Below are 23,218 nucleotides of genomic sequence, written 5' to 3' on the forward strand. Positions count from 1 at the left end.
GGCCCATCTCCGCTGCTCTGAGGGCGCGTGCGATAGCACCCGATAGCCCCGCCTGGGAGGCCTGTAGTCGAATCAGAGAGAAAGCACTCTGCCGGTCTTGGAAGAGCATTAAAAAAACTACGAGCGAGAGGGTGGGGTGGGGGGCAGGTGTCGCTCAAGCAACTATAAACTTTGCTTCTAAGGGCATGGTCGCGATCGCTGGTGCGCACGCTAGCTCAGCAGTCACCAGCGGGCAATTCGCATACACCTCTACGAGCTACACTCTAATCGCGAAGAGAATGTTAAAAAAGTGTTGCTTTCCTTAAAGTGGTCGTATTCTCCTACATCAGCTCATACATTTGTGCAGTTACGTGAGATCAGATCCAAATGAATTAGCTGCTAGTCTCGATTTGTATAACGTTATAAATTGCTGCTATTGCATACGTTGCTCCACACTTGTGGTGCAATTGCGACTCTCCGAGCTATGTACAGCCGCCCATGTTTGTTTTTTGTTTTTTACCTGAATACGTGATCGTCAACCATTGAGTTGATAAGCCCGAAGCACAGCGACCAAATGAACGAGACTACGTGCATACGCTCAATGAGTAGTCATGTGCACGGTGCACCCAGATGCACCTGTCCTTGCTAGGCTGTTTCGAGAAATGGACACCACCCCCCTTCTTTTGAGCGCCGTTACTGCCAATTTCTTGATTTCTCTTCAGAACGCTGCCATCATGTTTAAAAAAAAATCAGTTTGACCGAAATGGCAAAGCAACGAATTCGATTGCAATTTGCGTAAGGCTGGCAGTCAACTCTTCTATTAGATCCGATATCGTGTAACTCTACAAAATAGACAGAGATGCTCCTCTCGCCGTCTCTTCGCGCTGAGAGCGCAGCTAGTGGAAAGGTTGACAAGCTATTTGTGCTGATGCCTGCCGTGATCGCCCCCGCATAGCAATCGCAACCACGCCTTTAAGATCAAAGTTCATGGCTGTTCCTGGAGCGATCACAGCCTTTACAAAACCGAAACTATAACCATATTGAAGCTTTAGCACACACACACCAGGACACAGATAAAAGGATTCACAAGGACCAGTGCAGGTCCTTGTGTTCCTTTCGTTTGTGTTCTTGTGCGTGTGGGCTAAAGTTTCAGTATGCAGCAAAACTAACTAGCCTGTCTTTCTGTAGAAACTATAACTGTTTCGATCAACCCAAAAACACAAAGTTCCAGCCACTTTTCCAGGCATAGGCGCTTGATGGCTTTCGCATTTCGCGGCTTAATTCTGCTATTGCGGCGCAGTACGGCGCTGATAGGAGAGTTTAGCGCAGCAGGGGTGGTTCAGCACAGGATGGCGCAGATAAGCGAGTTTGGCACTCAGTGGCCCAAATAGCGTAGCTGTTCCACCCCTGTATGTTATGCAAAGCAGGCGGATGAAAGGTGACTGTGTTGTTATTTCTTTATTGAGTGAAACGTTACGAAGTGTCACTAAAGATATGTACAAATGCAAGTACAGACATACGAAAAAACAGCCACATATGTTTTGTATGACCAGTTGTTTTGTATAATGATGACAACAGCAACATCGATATTTGCAACACCAGAAGCGGTAAGCTTATACATAACGCAGGTGCTCGCGAGGACGGTAGCCCTGAACACTGCTGCATAAATCAACTTTAACGGATGGCACCTAACTACTTTTGACTTTTACCCGATGTGACAGCTGTATTATAGGAGTTAATATGTAATAGTTATAAAATCAGATAGCCAGCACTGCAACCACAATTGACATTTCATGAGCATTAGAGTCTATTTGAAAAGTAGTTCTGAGACCTGGCATGGCTCTGTGGTTCGATTCCTACTGGGACCCTGACAGTTATTCATTGCATTCATCAGGTCAATGCCGCTGATGTCAACTTTTTATTAACGCTAATGCATTAAAATTACTCATGCCTGTTCTCGCAGTTCCTGGGTAGATACCAGCTGTCAACTGCAGGCTGATATGTGCCACATGTTTGGCGGGAAGGGTTTGATGACGTACACGATGGGATCCCGACATTCATGCCATTACCAGCGAGTCAATTTCGTCAAACCATCTTCGCCTCCCATGCCGATTTTGGTTTACCGAAAGTTAAGGGGGTGATCACGAGAGAACCCAGACATAGGTGGCTAGATCGACTGATTGATTGATAGATAGACAGTTGACTGGACACGGAGAGACAAACAGACGCTCAAAGTGCCTGCAGTACGCAAAGAAATGCTTCACATTTAATATTAGTCGCAAGTGAGCACATGTCTATGTACCTTCTTTCATCGTTCTGCACCTATGAACTCCTTCAAAGTGATGCCCCAACTAGCCCGACAGCAGACGTTATTGATCATGATGTATAATCTAATACATGCAAATGTGTACTTCTCATGTTTACAAATTGTAAAACAACCTATTAATTTTTATATTTGCATTCTTGCCATTGTAAAAAATCTTTGGCACAGATAAACAGTGCAAGTAAAATATTTTTATGAAACTGAATACTAAGCTCAGTAGTTTTTATTTTTTTGTTACATCTACTAATCTCACGTTACCTCACAGCACTCAAACTTGATACTTGAGTGCTGTGAAACTCAGCACCTCGAGCACATTTTCCTTTCAGGTTCAATGAAAATCTATCAAGTCTGTGTACGGGCTAGTTAGAATTTTATTTCGAGTGATTACACGAGATGAGACGAATGAAGACAAGTGCAGCTCATGTTTAACCCTATGTAGGTTTGCCTATATTTATAAACTGATGAAAAAAACCGGCTACGGTATAGTCATATATACAAAAAAGAAACAGTCTGAAAAAAAAAAAAGATTAAAATTATGTCGGTTCTTGTAGGAAAATGTGGGAAAATTTGTCCCACTGCCTCATGAAGGCACCACCTTGGCACTGAATGAATTGGTACGTGAAATGATCCGGGTGAAGCAAGTGGCACTGCCGAGTGTCACTTCTCAAGCTGTGAAGAGAAAAGTTCTGCGAACTTCATTTTGGCAGGAGAACACCACCTGTAGCTGTGCCTCTTGCGAGCCTTCATAGCGCTGTGGCCTGTTTCTGTAAAGCTTACTTCACCGCATGTACAAACCATTTTTTGTCCATTTTGCTGCCCTGGGTTTTGCTGTCAAAAATTATTGAGAACAGCTGTAGTCCCTGAACATATGCAAACTTTTGAAGAGGTATATGACACCACAAAAAATATTTCAATGCACCAATATCTGCAATTGTGCTCAGGGATGAACGAGGCTAATTGGCAGGGGTTTGTTCTGATGCATTTGTTGGCCAACTTATTGTGCAAATTTACAAAAACATATGATGACTGAGAGCTAAAGTCATCTCTTTGAAAAACTAGAGAAAGATGATTTCTGTAGCATTTTGATTGGTAGGTTCTATAAATCTGAACAAGAGGAAAATTCAGAAGCTCTCATAAAGAATTTACTGAAATTCAATGCCATTGTAACACTACAACCGCACTTCAAAAGGATGAGAAAAGAAGTTCCCTTGATATTGCAAAAACTTGGGGAAGATATGAGTGACTAAGCGTTGTGCTAATTACAATGTGTGATATGGGAGAAAAATTTTTCCTGCAGATGGAAAAGTGAGATAGATATGTCCTATTGTTGCACTAAGCGTTAAATATCATCTTGGATGCAGATGCCATACTGTGCCATTCGGGCAACAAAAAATAATGTTGTTCTATGACCTAACAGCAATTTAGAATGCCCCCCCACGCCCAGTGTTCTTCATAAATTTAGAGTAAGCAGGCAATAAAGTATACAGTATACTGCATCGGTTTGAAATTCATATTATACTCGGTAATCTATACTTGACACTGTTTGTGAACATTTTTGGAACCCAGTGTCACATCTTTGTAGTGTAAGTGATTGCAATGCTGTCACCCCTTGGCACACACTGGCAATTGCCCACTTACACAGTTTATTCTGTGTTATGTGAAACACTTTCTTTCGAAGTTGAAGGATGCAATCACTGAAAATCCAGTCATAAAATTGCTCCCCCAAAAGGATGATTTCTTTCACCAATTAAAATAAAAGAATCCTGAAAGGCTAGGTATAGGTAGGCCTTGAACAATAAGTGCTATGGTGAACAGCAATCAAGAGCTGATACAAGAATTTGCCTTTGGTACAAGTGTTCTTTGAAGCTGTTATTGAAAAATTGTAGAGGTAACGAATTTGCAGGCAATCACCATTAATTCTTAAGATCATTACTTGCTGTCATAAGCCAAGACAATCCCACTTTTGAGTCAAGAGATCGTTAGGTCTATGCGCTCTCATATCGACAACTGACCTTAGAAATGCTGGCCCTTTTTCGGCCAATTTTTGCTGTGTTTGTGAGATGGAAAAAAGTAATAGCCTAAAGTAGCAGCATTTATTTATTAATAGCAACATCTCTTACTACAAAATCAGGAGTTTGCTTTTGAACATGAGCCACCACTACGATGGGTGGCAATATGTTTTTGAAGCAAAGCTTTTGAGGCTCTCCACTAAATTTCCGAACATTATTTAGGCTTTGTGCCGAGGCAGTGGCTTTGACACCATTTTTTTGGGACCTCTGTTCGAAAATTATTACATCATGACCATGCACAATACAGCTAATTGCACTTGGTCATGTGCAACCAAAATTGAAGGTAATTTATGAAGCAACAATTATCATGAGGACACACACTGCAATGTATAACTACCTTATCATACACAGCATGCTCCATTCAACCTTCAAGTTAAAGTAATTCAAGAACAATAAAAATTGAATGTAACTGAATGCAAGAAAATCATGCCTTAGAGTTCATGGCAGGTTATGTCACTTGGCAGAGCTCATTCTGAATGTTGTCCATAAATATCAATGCTGTAAAGCGTACTCTTGTAGTGGTGCTCTTGATATATGAGTGTCTGGCAAATTGAAGTGACTGCTTTTCTATGATATAGTCTTTTGCATTCTGCCACTGATGAAAATAACTACAACTTTCATGTTGCAGTTAACAAAGAACACGAAAAAAAGGCAGCTACTCACCTACTTTCTTTATGACCACATCTGCTTCTGTGAGACAAACCTTGTCCACAAAGCTTTGAAACAATGCAACACTAGATGCAAGGCCCGTCTTCTTGTATTCCTCAATAGCTACATTGCCAACGTCCATTGTTTTGTGCTGGGTGTCATACTCGTCGATTTCATTGCAGAGTTGGCTGCATAGAAAGCACCAAGGAAAGATAGTATGACATCCATTTTCTACGGGATTGAATAGAACACAACAGAAAGACTTGTCAAAAATTAATGTCTGCATAGGCTATTTCATTGTTACTCAAGTACTTTAACTTCTGCACGATTCAACAGAAGAGATGCACATCATGCACATGCATGCATGATATGCCTTCATACCTGCCAAGTTCAAGGATTCTGAACCCGGGAAATTCCCTCAAAGGTGGGAGGGAGGAGAAATTGATGCGCTGGGTCATTTTCCCCCTTTTTTGGCACCAAAAGAAAACAAAAAAGACCGCGCAAAAACAAGTGTGTGTGTGTGGGGGGGGGAAGGGGTTGCAAGCACCAACATTGGCGTTATGCTTTTATAATGGCTTGAAGTGGCCGAACACACGAGGTAGGTTTCCCACGAAGGTGAGTTTCTCAAAGGGGGAGCGAAAATACTCCCAAAAGTTTGTGTCATAAAAACAACTAGTAAAATTTATTTTTGTCAAAACAACTTGCGTATGTCTTCCTGGGACACACGAGAACGGACGGAACGGCACAGCTGGCTGCCACAAAGGCGCTCGTCAAAGCTTTGGCTTTGCTCGCTGCTAGATTCTTTGGACAGGAGCACCAAAACGCTTCTAGTGTTTTTCAACATCTTTACTGCCTTCAATCTACCGCTGTGTTACCCATGTGCCCTCAGAGTTTGTAGATCGCTATCGCACCACCCCGACCGTGGTTTTGTGTGCGACGGTTGTGGCAAACTGTAGTTTCGTTTTCAATCCGTATGCGTTGGCTGTGCACGTGCCTGCAAAACTAAGTCGTTTTATGCTATGTTTGTGATTTGTAAACTTAGACCCTAAAATTTTAACTTGGATTCGAGAATTTTCGACGAATCGTTATCAATTCGTTACCGTTAATGGACATAACTCTTACCCTCTGGCAGTAACATCAGGCGTCCCGCAAGGATCTGTTCTTGGACCCCTATTATTCCTAATATACATTAACGATCTACCTTTTCATGTATCCAGCAATATTCTTATGTTTGCAGACTATTGCGTTATATACCGTACTATTACTAACACATCAGCCCAAGTTGCATTACAAGATGACATTAATCATGTGCTTAACTGGTGCAATCGTTGGCTAATGACACTAAACCCTAATAAATGCAAGTCCCTCTCGTTTCACCGTCGGCGCAGCCCCCTCACCTATTCTTATCAAATCGGTAAAGTTGCATTGAAAAATGTCATCACATACAAGTACTTGGGAGTCACTTTGAGTAACGATTTATCATGGCGCGTCCACATTACCAATATCATATTATCAGCTAACAGATTGCTTGGGTTCTTAATCTCTTAAACAAGAATCCAATCTTTCAAACCTTAACATTCGTCGCCGAGTTTCCAGCCTCATTTTGTTCCACAAGCTCTATCACAGTCAACTTGGCCACCCGCCTTATATCTTGCCTCCTGCCCGCACATCTCACCGCACCACTAATTCCTTTCATGTCGGCCGGCCACGCGCCCGTACCACGACATTTTCTGCCTCCTCCTTTTTTCGTGCAGCTTCCGACTGGAATAGCCTTTCCAGTGATCTCGCCACCATAATGTGCCACTCAACATTTACACAAAATGTCACTCGTTTCTTTTCAATTTGGATACATTACATTGTTCCTTTTTGTGCCACTGGTTTTCACTTTGTCTTCTTTTTTTTTTGGCAAGGTGTTACGCCTGTTAATATGTATACTGATCCTGCACATGTATTATTTTATTTCTGTATTGGTTACCCCTGTTCATACTTGTAGCCATTCTGCATATGTAGTACATTTGTTGTATGTTTCCCACCCCTTATGTAATACCCCCTCTAGGGGGTCTTTAAGGTAATAAAGTGAAGTGAAGTGAAGTGAAGTTTTATGCTATGATCGCATCTGCCTCGGTCTTGTCTGCAGAGTTTGAGGAAAGGAGTGTTGCTTTGACTGGGGCGTTGGATGCATGCATACTTTCGAAGTACTGTCAGTAATGTCGTCACCATACATGATCGCGTCAAGAACGACCATGCTTTCGACCACAGTGGTTGTGGCAACAACCACATGCGCTGTAGAAGACAATGCGTGCGCTGGTCGCATGCGTACTTCTGAAGCTTCGATTACGCTGCTCTTGGTTCGCCTTCGTTCGACGGTTTCGGTATTGAATTTCACATCACATGCCGCGTTTTGGAAAAGGGTTTGGAACATTTGAATTTTGGCCCAATGGACACAATAGAATTAAACTGTGGAATTTCACGAATTCATATCTGCTGCGGTATTGCATCACTAGACTACTGTATCTTTAGATGAATGCCTCATAAATTCGTTTAAAATAATATGCGGTGGATTCGCAAAAAGCCTGGAGCGGACTGACCTGTATATTGTCAATGTGGCCAGATCGCGCACAAAAATTTCAATTTTTTGGGAGATTTTCATGACAACCGTATAAACGGAAGAAACGGTCAAAATCCGGGAGTCTCCTAGACAATCCGGGAGACTTGGCAGGTATGTGCCTCGCATGTAAAGGGAAAGGGTACCAAACCTCAGGCTAGCCGTCTTTCAGTGGCATCAGTTATAATAATAATCTCTGGGATTTTACGTCCAAAAACTATGACATGATTACGAAAAGCCGTAGTGGAAGGCTCTGGAGATTTTGACCACCTGGTGTTTTTCACCTTCACTGACATCACACAGTACACAGGCCTCTACTATTTTGCCCACACTGAAATGTGACTGCTGCGACCGGGAATGAACACGCGACCTTCAGGCCAGCAGCAGAGTGCCTTAACTGCTACCCCACTGTGGCGGATCCTGGCATCACTTGCAATGAAGGTGATGATTCTTTGTAAGAGGAGCAAACACTCTTCTATTTTTTTTTTCTTTTTTTTTTTATTCAAGTACCCTAAAGGCCTGGGTAGGCATTACATAGGGGAGTTGTAGCACAATAAAGCTGTTACAATTACAGTGTATAATTTGAATAACAAATACAAACGATTGATATAAATATGCACATACATATGTAGAGATATTATTACTTAACAGTACAGAGATGCTACGTGGAGGAATAAAGAAAGTACTACTAAAAAAAAAAAAAAAAAAAAAAAAAAAAAAAAAACAGGACAACAAAACTCTAAGGAAAATTTTCGCAGTGTTCAAAACAACAAAAGGATGCAAAGAAAGGATAATTCACGTTCATTGAAATACCGCGTACAAGAACAACGACAACAAGTACAACAAAGCAGATATGCACAAGAACAATATTAACTTTCATTAAAATAACTTTTAAGTTTATTCATGAAATCTTCATGATTTTGGGAAGAAACGACGTCGGCAGGTAGCTTGTTCCAGTGATATATTGCGAGAAAGAGGGGGGATTTACTTAAGAAGTTTGTTCGAGCAAAAACGGGTTGTACTTTAAAGGGGTGATCCAGGCGCGGAAAGATACGATGGGCGGCCGTGATGTGGCGTACGCGGAACGATGATGATGAGTGATAAAGTTTGTGGAAATGAGATAGAAGTGCTATGATTCTTCTATTCTCTAGGGTGCTTAGATTCAGAGATTTTTTTAGGTTAGTTATGCTTGATGTTCGTGAATAATCTTTGGTAATGAAGCGGGTTGCTTTATTTTGAATTGCTTCGAGTTTGTTGATGAGATAAGACTGGTGCGGGTTCCAAATAAAAGATGCATATTCTAGTTTTGCGCGAACCAACGTCGCATAGGCCAATAATTTAGTAGACTTGTTTGCTGCTATACTTATCAATAATTTAGTAGACTGTTATGCTGCTATACTTATCAAAGCAGGCATGCTCCATTTTTACACACCCAACTTCAGAAATAGTTCATTCCTTTTACTGATCTTGGCCAAGAAACACCTGTAAAATTATAATCGGTTGCAAAACAAAGAGTGAACATATCTAATGATAATAAATTGTTCGGGTTTAACGTCCCCGAATCACGATATGATTATTACAGAAACCACAGTGGAGAACTCTGGAAATTTTGACCAGCAGTGGTTCTTTAATGCACACCTAAATCTATGTTCACAGGCCTTAAACACTTCCACACCCACTGAAAATGAGGCTCTCAACACAAATGAAAGAGACAAAATGAGTTTCGCAACAACAAATGCTCTCAACACAAATGCTGTCCCCCAAAATCCTCTTTCGGATGCCCATCTCATAGGCTGTGCACAAACTCTACTCAAGTTACCTTGAAGTAGGTTTAACGCGGCCACCCACCTAACAGCCAGAAGGTCAACAAGCATTGCCTCTAACTAAGTGGACACATCAAGAATAGCTTTCCAGTGATGATGTCTAGGTGACTAAAACAGGACAATAGGAAGTAACAATGCAATCGACCAAGAATGCCAAAGTAACTCATGAGAGCATAAGCTCTCACCTATGTTGTGCTCAGTAATAACTAGAGACTAAATTTTTGTCGTTTATAAATATGAATCCTCAAACCAACTAAGTACTATAGAAAATACTGGTAAGCGTTGGGATATCTCTAATAATTAATGCAATACATGTCTCTTCAAACCAGTTTGAGCTTGTAGAAATATACACATGATGTGACATTATACTACTTCGGCTCACTTTGTTCTTCATGTAGGCAAATGAAATAGTGTGCAAAACTCTTGACTACCTCTTGTATGAGCAACATTACCAAAGCTAGCCTTACTGCTACACAACTGAAAAGCTGCTCTCTGTCCTAGCGTTGATAATGCCTATCTAGCATTTCAGAATCAATTTTTGTATGAGAATAAAATATTTGATGGTTCTAATTCAGCCATTCAGAGCAGAGCACCATGCTTTTCAAGTGCTTCACGACATTGTGAGCACGGAACAAATCAGTGCACCACTGCCAGTGCATGCCTATGTCATCATTACAAATGTTCTACTCTGATGTGCTTGAACATTCTAATCTTAGCCAATGAATGCAGTTTCACCATGCAACATTAGTGTGCATCATTACCATGACATCCTTTCCTCTAGAGAACTACCAAAGTTATCTCTTGTGTCTCATTTTGAAGATACCATTACAGTAGAATATGATGGAATGACTTATTGTGTTAAGGCCCACAAAGGAGAGCTGGACTGAATTATTCACGAAATGCTCAGCCGTTGTAATACCTTACTTAATTACAGAAGATGATGTTTGGGTTTGTTAATATAGCACTGAGTGCTTTACAGGGACACTAAAGGCAACTATTAAGTCGACGTTAATTATTGAAATAGCGGTCCAGAAAACTTGCGTTACTTTTGTGCCAAGGAAGGGCCTATTTTGAAATAAAATCACGTTTTAGAGGTTCGCATTGGGTTAGCGCACTTCAAATTACCCGCCTCAAGAAGCGGACTGACCGGACCGACTTGCGTCACTGTTGCCATGCACAACGTTGCCCAGCTTTACTGCGCTGATAGAAGCAGACCGCAGGCAGCGGAAGCCACAGCAGAAACAATGGCCATTGATCAATTTTCCACCATTGGCTCCGAGATTGTAGAAGGTTTTTGATTCAACTGCGCCCCACTAGATGGCACCACCTGTCCAGTGTAACTACGCAAATTAATTTTTGAATCACTTGTGCCATTCTCCCTAGTATTGTATGGCAGTTCTTTTTTCCATGAATCAAACAGAAACGAACAGGTAGCATTTTCTTGCGTCCCTTGAAGCATGGAAGTTTCTTTATTTAGAGCAGCTAGTTTAATTACCAGCTATTAATTGTAGACAGTCTGTCCAGTGTCATCAAGATCATTTTGAGAATGTCCTACTGCGGCGCATGTGTTCTTGTGTATTTACCTTAATTTCTCGGTAAACAGGGCACTGTTGTTAATAATATTGTTGTTTTTGATGTTGTCATACATTGGGCTCTCATTCTAACATAAATTGTTACTTGACTTTAGTGTGCCTTTAAGCGCATGAGAATGTAACATATTGAGTGCTGTTGTGTCTATCTATTATTGCTGTACGTCATACAGTAGACTCTCAGAAAACGGAAATCTGTTAAACGGAACTGCCGCTTAAATGGAACAGGTGCTTCCGGCAAGATTGGTTTTGTTTTTGTATTCTGCGCTCTTGTTCATCTCTGGGTAAACGAAACATATTTTCCTAGCCTCTTCAGGTTCCGTTTGTTGAGAGTCTACTGTATTTCATACTCTTAGTTTCAGCATTTTATTAAACACCACTACTATGTTTTTCTGTTTTCCATAGCAGGTGCAGCTAGACAAATGAAGTCACGTTACCTGTTTTGATTAGGTACTATCAATAAATATTAAAATAAAATAAATAATTCTGTAATGTCATACACTGCATTTGATCTGTGTCATGAAAAATGTTTCTTTATCATGCTTACCTGACAGTCGGCACTGTAAATGGGTCAAAGTCCATGACTTTTGTAATGTCTATGGGCACACAAACTCGACCAGTCTTAGGATGAACAGAGAATGGCGCTTTCAGCAAATGTTGAGTGCCTTTCGTAACAGCTACATCAAGCCTTGGGTAGCATAGCTCAAGCATTATTTCTTCCAAAATAAACGGATATCTAGTACTCTGAAATGAATGAAAACATGAAAATTAAAGTAAAAAACATGAACAAAAACTATTTCAGCCGGTTGCTGTATCTCCAAAACAAAAACTTATTAACTATAAGAAATACCTTTTGCTGTGCCTTTTCAACCACGGCAACAAATGCTTTCCAGCGTTCCTCACAGGATGTTTGTGACAAAACGTTCTTTTCAATGTCATCCTTAAAATCTGCAGATTACGTCAAGTGCAATTTTCAGTGTATTCTGCTCAAATGAAAAAAAGAATGTTATTGAATGTGGTAACTACATACAATACTCTTCATAGCACTCTTACAGTGCATGAGCACTGATATGAACTGAAACAACCAGAAGAGGAAAGGACACTGTTGACCAGAACTATTAACTAGTCTTGTATAGGCAGAAAATTACATTACCTAAAGTTTAATGGCAGTTTCTTTGAAAGCAGGCCATACTTGAGCACAGCCGGGCTAGAGAGCGAGCGGCACGCGCTTTCATACGGCCTCCGCAGTGGCGGCGAAAACAAAGGCGAGGAGTCTCGACGTACCGTTCCACCGCTCTCCGCATGGGGGCTACGCGAGCCAACCCTTGCCTGGCACTTGCGCGCTTGCATTGGCAGGCTGCTTTCGATGCGCGTGCGGGCTGTTTTTAGCAGCGTTTGTGCTGTGATTTAACAGCAATCACATCGTCTTACTTTTCTTCAGTCTGAGGAAGGCTGAAGGCGTGAGTTTTCAGAAATTCATCGCAGTGCGCTGCATGTTGTTCAACATAGTAAAGTGAATTCAGTGTACATGCTTAGACCGGTGCCGTGATTGTGTACTGTTGTGTCCCGTACTGCAAATCGCGTGCCGGGAAAACGCCGGGGGTTTCGTTCCACCAGTTCCTTGTGGATCAAGAACTGTGCTCAGAATGGCAGCGGAACATTTCAAGGCAGAACCTCGCAATAAACGACAGGTCGCCATCGATTGTCGTATGCAGCTGTGAAGCTTCTCCAGCTCGAACAACGTTTCTATTGTGCAAGACTGTTTTGTCACGCTGAAGATGATTTTTCTGGTGCTCGAACAGGGGAACGCTATTATTTATATGTTCAATGGGGCAATTGTGCTTTTTACTGTTTACTTCAATGTATTGCAAACTTTTTAAGGGTAATTACCGAATGTTTACTTGCTCACTAATGACAAGCTTCTGTGCTGTTGTGTATAATACACTAAGGTCTCATTGATTATCTCCAAACAAACTTGTTTCCAGTTTGCCTGGTGCCTTTGATGGCATTTGATAGGTTGATGACAACCTATGACAATTAGAGTACGCCGCTAAGTACTTCAACCTGCATATGAAACCGAAACATTGGAACTAGCCAAGGCGAATCAATCCCGCTGCGCTGAGAGCAAAATTTTACAGTAATTCTGTTTGTTGCACCCGATAGCGGGCGCCCATGACAGCGGAGTACTTAGCGCTTCAGTTAGTTCAGAAAAGGGGTAGGGGGGTAGGGAGAGCAGCGTGAAACCAAAAAAGTACACAAAAATTAAGCTACACAATAGAAAAATGCAAAAGCTTGTAATTTATTAAATATACACTAAAAATTTAGGACCATTCCACGTTCTGCCAAATTTTGTATTTCATTAATTTCTTTAGAGAAATTGCAAAATGGCTCATCGTCGCTTTGAGAACATACATCGAAGTCGCATATGGCTGGTGCGTAGCGTTCGACACAAATAATCAGCCGAAGATCAGAAACAATTATTCCGTGATGGGCACGGAGTCATCGTTTGGTTCTTCCTATCCGGCCCCCTTTAACCCCACTTCTGCGTGCACCAGTAACGGTGATTGTAGTGAAAAACGAAGAAATGAAGAGCAGAGGCCGCGCATACCTCGCCCGCGTGCGGAGTGGGAAACGAGCGCGTAAACATGGTTGGCCCGCAGCGGTAGCTCATAGCAGCGGCCACAGGCAGGAACTAGGACTCTTGCGAAGGCTGTATGACAGCGCGTGCCGCTCCCTCTCTATTCGGGCCGTGACTTGAGATACCTCATCAAGGCATTGGGAGCATCTGCCAATGTAGCGATTCTGTGGTCCGACTGACGATTTTTGTGAGCAGGTGCTGCACCACTGGTTTGTCTTTGTATGTATGACTTCACTGTTGCTATTTACACTGTAATATCTTACATATTTTATATCATGATCAGGGAAATCTCGAAAGCTGCTGAAATGTTATACATCAGGAGGTAACACTTTTTCTTTCTTTAACACAGAATGGTAATATTATGACAATGCAATAGTAAAGCAATCTGTACGAGGTCAAAATAGAGGCACCTATTCCCCCCGCTCAAAAAAAAAAAAATCGCAGCATATCCACAGAGTGAATGATGATAAGGGGGTGAAGCGTCCGCCAGCCCGTCAGTGCTTCCGTCCGTCTGTTCGTTCTTGCTTCCGTCCGTCCCCGCGACCATCCATGCATCCATCTATGTGTCCGCCTGTCTATGTGTCCGTCCGTGCGTCCATGATGGAATGAAAAAACTATTTCAGTCCTGCAGGACGCGCTTAGCGAGCGTCTCCCACGCAGAGACCGACAGGGAGTACCTGGCGGCCGCTTCGTGGGCCTGCTGGACGGCCCATTGCTGGTCGGCAAGAAGTGAGCTCCTGAAGGACCTCTCCCACTTGTTTGAGGTAGAGTCGGGAGGAGTGTTTCTACATTCTCAGAGCATGTGTGCGAGTGTCGCCGTGTGTCCACACGGGGGGCATGTGTCGCTGGGGTATGCATCAGGATAATAAACGCGAAGCTTGGCAAAGCTTGGGTATGTGTGTGTCTGTAATAGGCGTAGGGTTAGCGCCTGCAGTCTGTTATGCTTCGGATGTGGGGGAGGAAAAATGCGGTGTTCAAGGTAAAAGTGCTTTGTTATGTTGTACGTAATGGGTGCATCGCGATCGCTCTCTAACTTAGCGAGATGGGGTTGCCCTGTGGCGGCGCGGTCGGTTAGTGCGCGCACTGCATCATGGGCGATATCGTAAAAATTGAATGGGGCACCCGGCACCTGGCCGCGATGGTTGAAGAATCAGATGACAGTGTGGTGCTTCAGAGCACTCGGGTCTGCTCTGCGCAGGGTACGTAGCGCCTGGTCGGAGATGACACCACGTTCGAAGGTTTTGATGGCTCGTCTGGAGTAGATGTAGACGAGTTTCCGTTTGCTGTCGAGCATACCTATAACTACTTGCTCCGCTACTTCGGGGTTGCGGATGAGGATTGTGGCAGAATTAAGAATCTGCTGCGTGATTGCGGTGAAGGCTCGGTTGTTGTAATAGGCAGCGGCATCCACGAACGAGACGTTGTCCGCTTTCATGTCTATCTAGTGAACACTCCAAGTACCGCCACCTCCCATCTCACATTCTCTGTGGCACATACCCGCTCTAGAGTGGGTATGTATGTGCCACCAGAGGCTCCGTACTACAACATACATACAAGGGATGGACAGACCCACGCCTTAAGAAGCTTCTCCCTTAAAAAAAAAAAAAAACTTCATCAAAATGCTTCAAATTCTTCAGCAGTGCATTAGCAAACGGTTACCACTCAAGGAGAGTGTGTCGAAATGCTTGGTGTGCTAACATTTGATTGATTGATATGTGGGGTTTAATGTCCCGAAACCACCATATGGTTATGAGAGACGCCGTAGTGGAGGGCTCCGCAAATTTCAACCACCTGGGGTTCTTTAGCGTGCACCCAAATCTGAGCACACGGGCCTACATGGTGGGCTAACATCTCTTGCTTACATTAGGCAAGCTCTCAAGCACTCTGTTCTGTCCTTTCTTGGTTTTTTCTATGTTACAAAAAATGTGCATCAAAAATTAAGCCAGGAAGCATTATTGCTATAATAGCAATAACTGTAAATTTTTTTACAGTTTGGAAGCATGAAAGACATGTTGCTGCCACGGAAAATTGTTGCAACACAATGCTTTTGGCTCAATCATTGTGAAGTGACCCAGATTATGGTGCTCACACATGATGAATTTTGCTGATAATATTTGTACCCCTCTCAGTATTGTGGCAAAACAACTATGCTCAAAAATATATTTATCGCGATATGGACACTCTCGGCTGGATTCTGCCGCTGGCGTTGACGTCATGCACCATATATGTATTTGATTGATTAATTTGTGGCGTTTAACATCCCAAAACCACCCTATGGTTATGAGAGACGCCGTAGTGAAGGGCTCCGGAAATTTCGACCACCTGGGGTTTTTTACTGTGCACCCAAATCTGAGTACATGAGCCTACAACATTTTTGCCTCCATCGGAAATGCAGCCGCCACAGCCGGGCTTTGATCCCGCAACCTCCGGGTCAGCAGACGAGTATCTTAGCCATTAGATCAACTGTATATGTATACATATCTATATATATAAAAACGCAAGAAAGAAAAAAAAAAACACTCTTTCACGCGGAATCGAACCTGGGACCTCTGCGTAGTGAAAGCGAGGCGTTAACCACTTAGCCATCCTGGAGAACGTTCGTGACCGTTCAAACGGCAAGCTACTTATATCTACCACTTACCGCTGCAGTGTTTTCGGCATTACCAGAAAGATGGCGCAATAAGCGCACGTCGCCACATCACGCAGCAGCACCCACTTTAATCTCCTACGCGTACTTTGCCCCACTTAAAGAAAAAGAGGGACGCTCCCTCGCGCACCCTTAACTCGCAGTGGCGAGGAGGGGAGGATCGTACGCCTTGGCTGGCCTCGGGCTTTACGTGGAACGATTCTGCTGTAGTTACCGGGCGCACGCACAAAGGTCACTGCAATCATTGCAGTCTTTGTTCACGAAGAGTGCGTTCTTTTCAGACTTAGCGAAGTAACAAATGAAACGCTTATTCGCGTGCATCTGTAACCGTGAGTACGTTTCAAGCGTAACTTGTGCGCGAGAAACGCGGGGCACGTTTCGATCTGCTTTCCATTCTGTGCGTGACCTTTCAAATTGTTGCTATCGCGTTCATTGCTTCGCCTTTGTGGCAAAGCTGTGACTTTTTTAAGATCGTGGCATCCCCTCAGGGTTCACTTGCTTTTGTCAAACTATGCCTAATAAAAAAATGCACACATGAACTTCGATACAGCAAACCCAGACGTAATGAAACATTGGTTATAACAAAATAAATGAAAAGGACTCTTGCAATATTTACAGTGTTAGGAATATGTTTTTAGTATAACACATTTTTTTAATGGAGCAAGCTTATTTTTGTGTAAGGTGCACCTTTATCATAATGATGTCCAAGTGCAAAAAAAATATTTTGGGAGTTTAGCTTCGAAATGGCACTTACACTACTGCAGAGGTTTAGTTTAGTTGTATAGTTTAACTATTCTCAAATTTTATCGTTTAGCTGCCCATAAAGCATTGTTTAAAAGCAACTAAAATATTCAAAGTTCGCCATTTTTTCCTAAGCTATTTCAGTGTCCCTAAGCAACCTGATATCTAGTTTCACGGAAAGTGTACTTCCGTACCAAAATTTCTAAGGTTGAAAGAGACTTCAAACCTTTAGAAAAAAAAAAAGTGAAATCTGAGAAAATATGCACTTTGTCCCATATTTGACTGTATTTGTTATACTGATGCAGCCCAACTAAAAATGTTCATGATGCAGTGTTAGATAGAACACTTCATTGCTAAGTGACACAACAACTATTTGTTAAAAAAAAAAAAAACATTTTTTAAAATTTGGCCTCCAAACACACCCGGCATTTCGGTCCATTACTACTTTGCCACCAAGCACATGGTTGCCCTTTCGGATGACGCTCGTCACAGGATGTGGTAAGATGCGAGACAAATGTTAGCAGCTCGTGAGCGCTCAAAAGTCTCGTCACCTTGATGTCAAGGCTACGAGTAATGAACTCGTATTGCGATGGAAGCTTTTTTTTTGTAGGTCCAATGGCAAGTATGTATGCTGAACAGCAGCTTACGGCATTGTTGGCATTATATGCTAGAGAGCCATTTGCACACACACACAAAAAAAAATGCACATCACATCATATATATACACTTTTTCTTGCGTATACTGGTTATGCAGACTACCCTGTAGCACAATGTGCCAATGATACCATAAGCTGCTATTTGGCGTCACACTTTCCATTAAGCCTACTAAGCAAGCTCTCATTGCAAAACGAATTCATCAATTGTAGCCTTGATATCAAGGCGACAAGACTGGAGTGCTCACGAACCACTGACATACACCACATCTTGCTGCCGCTGGCGTTTGTCATCGGCAAGGGCGACCATGTGCTCTGCAGTGAAGTGGTAACAGACGGAAATGCAGGGAGCGTTCAGAGGCCAAATTAAAGAAAAAAAGTTTTTTTAAAGACCAAGTAATTCGGTTAGACTTTCTTCATTAATAAGCGATAAAGTCATCTTTCGAACACCACATCACGAGGATTTTTACTAGGACCGCATCAGTACAGAAAATGTGATCAAATGCGCAACAAACAGCATATTTTTGCTATGATTCAGGGGTGGAAGCGGGCTTCAGTCTTTTGGAGCACTTTGGGAGCAGGAATAATGCAGTTAAGGAGCAGCTTGGGAACAGTAAAAAGGGAGTTGTGGAGCAGCTCTGGAGCATGAAGTGGTGTGTTTTGGAGCATCAAAATTTACTTTTGGAGCAGATTTTTTGGGTCACACATCACTGTTAATTAGAATTTTCATTTCTGGCAGGCACAAAAATTTTTAACTGCTTTAACAAGTATGCAATCTTGATCAAGCGACCAGACTTACTCTAAATTGATATATATTAAACCTTACAACATCGAAGCTGAAAGCACAGCAACGCAAGGAAAACGTATAGGGGGTGCTCTGGATAGCCACTAGACCTCAGACAAATGAAAAATTTTAATATTAAAATCTTGCAATGTTAATGTGATTCAAACACTGCATCCAACATGAACAGCAACTCAAGACTAGAGATGAGCTAATATAACAAAAGTTATTTTCATATTAAACCAATAGCACCCTATAAAAGTAAATGTAAAACATTTACATTCCAGTCATTTAAGTGCCACAGCTGACATGAGAACAAACAGGAAATTTAGATGCGCTTGCCGCGGCACTGTCAGGCAATTAGGTAAAATTGTTTTTTATTACAATAGAAATTATATATACGCTCGATGGGTTTTTACCGATGCCGCCATGTTCCGCGTTAACTACAAGTTGGCATCGTACATTCTACCCCCGCATAAAATTTCGCAAACTGGGGTGATGAGCGCTGCTCAAGCAGGGATTAAATGAGGTTAACTTTGACGCTAAGGGCGTGGTTGCGATCAGCGCACGGCTCGTAAACAGTTCTATGTGGTGTGCTTTCAACGGGAAGAAATTGTGAGATAAGAGCATTTCTCCCGGGAGCAACCGTACTTATTGTCTTACTTTAGCGTTTCGTAGAGTGTCGCGATGTCGGATCAAAAGAGTTAGCTGTCAGTCTTTGCATTGTCACAAGGCCATGATGTTGACGAAAGCAGAAGCTTCCGTTTTCATGAGTGAGCTTCTTATTCGGAAAAACAAAATGTAAGCAATACACGGTGTATACATATAGCAGCGAAGTGCATCGGCATTTATAGAGGTGCCATCGAAGATTCCAGCGTTATCACTAGCGGCTGCGTAATTTCCAGAACAAACTTGCACACTGTGCGCGTAATCTCATCGTAAGGTTCTAAGATTATCCTGATGGTTCCAATTCATTACAGCACGGTTTGCGCAAGGCGGCGTTACACACATAATGGTGCGGTAACAAAAATAGAAAGTAAGGAGAGCGTGCAACATTGCCATTATAATATTACAAATTGTTGCAATTGCAGTCATCGCTTCTCTGGTGAAACAGACTAATTTTTCAGTTTATATGGTTCAACAGTCTCCATCGCAGAGCACGTGCGGTGCTCGGCAACGGTGCGGCGAGTTTTTGCGACCCCAATGCCGTCCTTATAGTTTGACTAACAGCTTCGCTGTTAAAACCCATATAGAGTAGCATAATGAGTTACGCACACAAACGCCCCCTTGACAAGATTCACGCATTTCGTTCACGTGGTGCAAGGTTCATTCATGAACTGAAATACAACATGACCGAACTAATTTGATATGGACGTGATGGCGTCCTTTGTGTAGGCTACGCGTGTTGCTCGGTTGATGATAAAACTCGACTAAATTTAGCGCTGCACGCGCATATGGCCGTTTAGGCGCAGCAAGTCAGATTGGCACAGAATGGCGCAGCACATCCACCCCTGTTCACAATTTTTTTTACAAAGATTTCAAGCATATTTTACCCTTAAAGGGACACTAAAGGCAACTATTAAGTCAATGTTTATTGCTGAAATAGTGGTCCGGAAACCTTGTAGTGTTGCTTTTGTGCCAAGGAAGGGCCTATTTTGAAATAAAATCATGTTTTAGTGGTCCACATTGGGTTAGCGCACTTCAAATTACCCACCTCAAGAAGCGGACCAACCGGACTATCTCAAGTCACTGTTGCCATGCACAACGTTGCCCGGCTTCACTGCGCTAGTAGCAGCAGACCCAAAGCAGCGGGAGCCACACCAGCAGTAACAACGGCCATTGATCAACTTCCAGCCATTGGCTTCGAGATTGCAGACGTTTTTGTTTCAACTGCGCCCCCCTAGATGGCATTACCTGTCCCGTGTAACCACGCAAAAATTAAATTTTTGAACCACTCTCATCATTTCATAGTAACGTCCGGCGGTTCTTTTTTCCATGAATCAAACAGAAACGATCAGGCAGCATTTTATTGCGTCTCTTGATGCATGGAAGGTTCTTTATTTAGTGCAGTTAGATTGTTTACTAGTGATTAATTGTAGGTGGTCAGTCCGATGTCATCAGGATCATTTTGATGATGATGATGATGATGTTTGGTGCTTTGTTTTGCAAGGGCCATTTGATGGCCAAAGAGCACCAGTTCACGGAACAAGAGATATGGACAATGATTGTGATTATCGGCTGTATAAGGGCCTTAGAATTCCTCAGCCTAAAGCGGGTAAAAACATAGAAGTAATAAAATCATGACCATGCCATGAAAAATGTGTGGTGTTAATGGATGCCGAAAGTTTGTGATAATAGAAGCTATGGCTGACATGTATGGCATTAGCACAAGTGCCTCAATAGTTCACACCCTTGTCTCGAAGGGCCGTGAGGCAAGTGCTTTGTTGAGTGTAGCCACCGCAGCGGAGACCTCTCTAGAGAGGTCGTGCTACGGAATGCCGGGTATATGATATGAGGTACGAACTTCTCTCAAAAAAGCTGGCAACGATTTATGTGTGAAAAGTGGTTCCCTACCGACGTACATTGCAGGATGAAGTGGTATCGGTTGTCCGTAGGGTAATGGAAAGTGTTGTCTTTTTAGCGTGTCTAGTTCTTTACACTTGATCAGAATGTGAACTACAGTGAGCACTTCTCCACATCTATCATACAAAGGTGGATTGCCACCAGACAAAAGAAATGAATGTGTAGTGTATGTACGTCCTGTTCTTAACTTTGTAAGTATTACTTCTGTGTGGTGCGATTTTGATACTAGCGGCCAATGACTAAGTTGCGGCTTGATGACATGCAATTTATCACCTGTGTGTGTGTCCCATGTGCTCTGCCAATAACCCCTGAGCTTTCATTTTAGAAAAGGTTTCAAGTAGAGTGCAGAAACTGGTATCTATGTATTCGTAGCGGTTTTGTTGGTGGATTCAGCTAGCTGGTCCACCAGAACGTTGCCTTGTATTTCACGGTGTCCTGGCACCCAGCAGAGTACAGCATGCTGCTTGGATGAGTAGACTGTGCATAAGAGTGAATAAAGCGAGACAAGGACAGGGTTTTGTGCTTTTTATAAAGTTTTCAGGGCTTTTACTACGCTTAGGCAATCTGTATATATTATTGCATTTTGTATTTTTATTTGTTTAATGTGTTTAACGGGCGCAAGTATTGCCTAAGCTTCGCCGGGTGAAAATGCTTGAATAAAAGTGCAGAGCGCCGGCTTCTGAAAAAGATGGGCCGACGGCTGCGTACGAGACAGAAGTGTTGGACTTTGAAGCATACGTAAATAACTATGGACATGTGTATTTCTGTTGTAGTTCTAGGAAGTATGTCTACATATGTGCAATTGGTGCATGCTTTGCAACCTCCAAGAAAGACACGCCGCAATCTATCACCTGCCACTGCCACAGTGACAGGCATATTGGGGGAGCCATCAAATGGTGTTCAAGTGGCACACCAATTTCCTTCGCTAGGCCCCTCACACGGAGTGAGTAGGGCTGTCTCATAGAAGGTGGTTTCTCAAACACAGCGAGGCTTGACATGTCATTAATTGTGGTATGTGATGGGTGATCCTTGTCTGCATTTACATTAAGATAATATTTAAAAGACATGCAACATCTCTGTAGGTGGAGCGACCATTCGTTCGATTCCACGTACAGGCTTTCCATGGGGCAAGTGCGAAAAGCACCCGTAGAGAGAGACGGATGCATAGATGATAAACAGGATCAAGCATTTTAAGGGCAGTAGGTATCTCAGATTGATATGCTATTGCCCCATAGTCTAGGCGGGTACGTATGAGGCTTTTATACAAATTCATTAGACACTTCTTGTCACTTTCCCACGTAGTGCGTGACAACATTTTTAGAACGTTCATGGCTTTTATGCACTTGTTTTTTTGAATACTTGATGGGTGGTATCAATATTAGCTTAGTGTCCAATATAGGGCCTAAAAATTTATGTTCAGTATTAACAGCAAGACGTTGCCCATGCAGTTGAATATCAGGTTCGCGACGAAGGCCTCTCTTCCTGGAGAACAAGACACACGGCGCTTTTCTGTGCATTCAGCCGGAACCCGTTTTCTTCTGCCCAATTAGCGACTTTGTTCAGACCAAACTGAACCTGCCGCTCACACATGACCAGATTACAAGATCTAAAGCCAAGCTGGATGTCGTCGACATATGTACAATAAAACATACTGTGAGGGATGGACAAGAATTCATTTTGATAATAAAAATTGTGCAACTAAGTACACCACCTTGCCTGTTTCTTGAACATGTTTGGGAAAGAATGCTGCCCACTCGGACACTGAATGTCCAATTTGACAAGTAACTTTCGATTATGGTAAACATTCTTCCACGTACTCCAAGGTGGGACAGGTCTATTAATATTCCAAAGCGCCATGTTGTATCGTAAGCCTTTTAGATATCGAGAAACACGGAGAGAGAATATTGTTTGTGGACGAAAGCGTCTCTGATCTGTGCCTCAATACGAACAAGGTGGTCGGTGGTGGATCTACCTTCTCGAAACCCGCACTGAAATGGGTCGAGTATGTTGTTTGTTTCAAGGAAATGTACAAGTCGGCAGTTTATCATGTTTTGAAAAGTTTGCACAAGCAGCTTGCGAGTGCAATAGGCCTATAACTCGAAAGTGAAGAAGGGTCCTTGCCCTCTTTCGAAATGGGAA

General features: G+C 42.6%; 1 protein-coding gene across 3 annotated transcripts in view; it reads right to left on the reverse strand.

The window, feature by feature from the left end:
* Positions 1-23,218, reverse strand: part of Prim1 (DNA primase small subunit) — an 81,918-nt gene that overhangs the window by 16,513 nt on the left and 42,187 nt on the right. For 2 of the 3 annotated variants that reach the window (XM_037427152.2, XM_075881091.1), the window contains exons 7-9: positions 11,887-11,984; positions 11,584-11,780; positions 5,035-5,207 (exon numbers count right to left, since the gene is read on the reverse strand). In XM_037427152.2, the coding sequence (XP_037283049.1) occupies positions 5,035-5,207; positions 11,584-11,780; positions 11,887-11,984 (468 nt within the window). Of the gene's footprint in view, positions 1-1,418; positions 3,131-5,034; positions 5,208-11,583; positions 11,781-11,886; positions 11,985-23,218 lie in introns of those variants that run through there. The other variant, XM_075881092.1, reaches the window with a different exon arrangement.

The sequence above is a fragment of the Rhipicephalus microplus genome, chromosome X, assembly GCF_043290135.1.
Source record: "Rhipicephalus microplus isolate Deutch F79 chromosome X, USDA_Rmic, whole genome shotgun sequence".
Taxonomy (NCBI): Eukaryota; Metazoa; Arthropoda; class Arachnida; order Ixodida; family Ixodidae; genus Rhipicephalus; species Rhipicephalus microplus.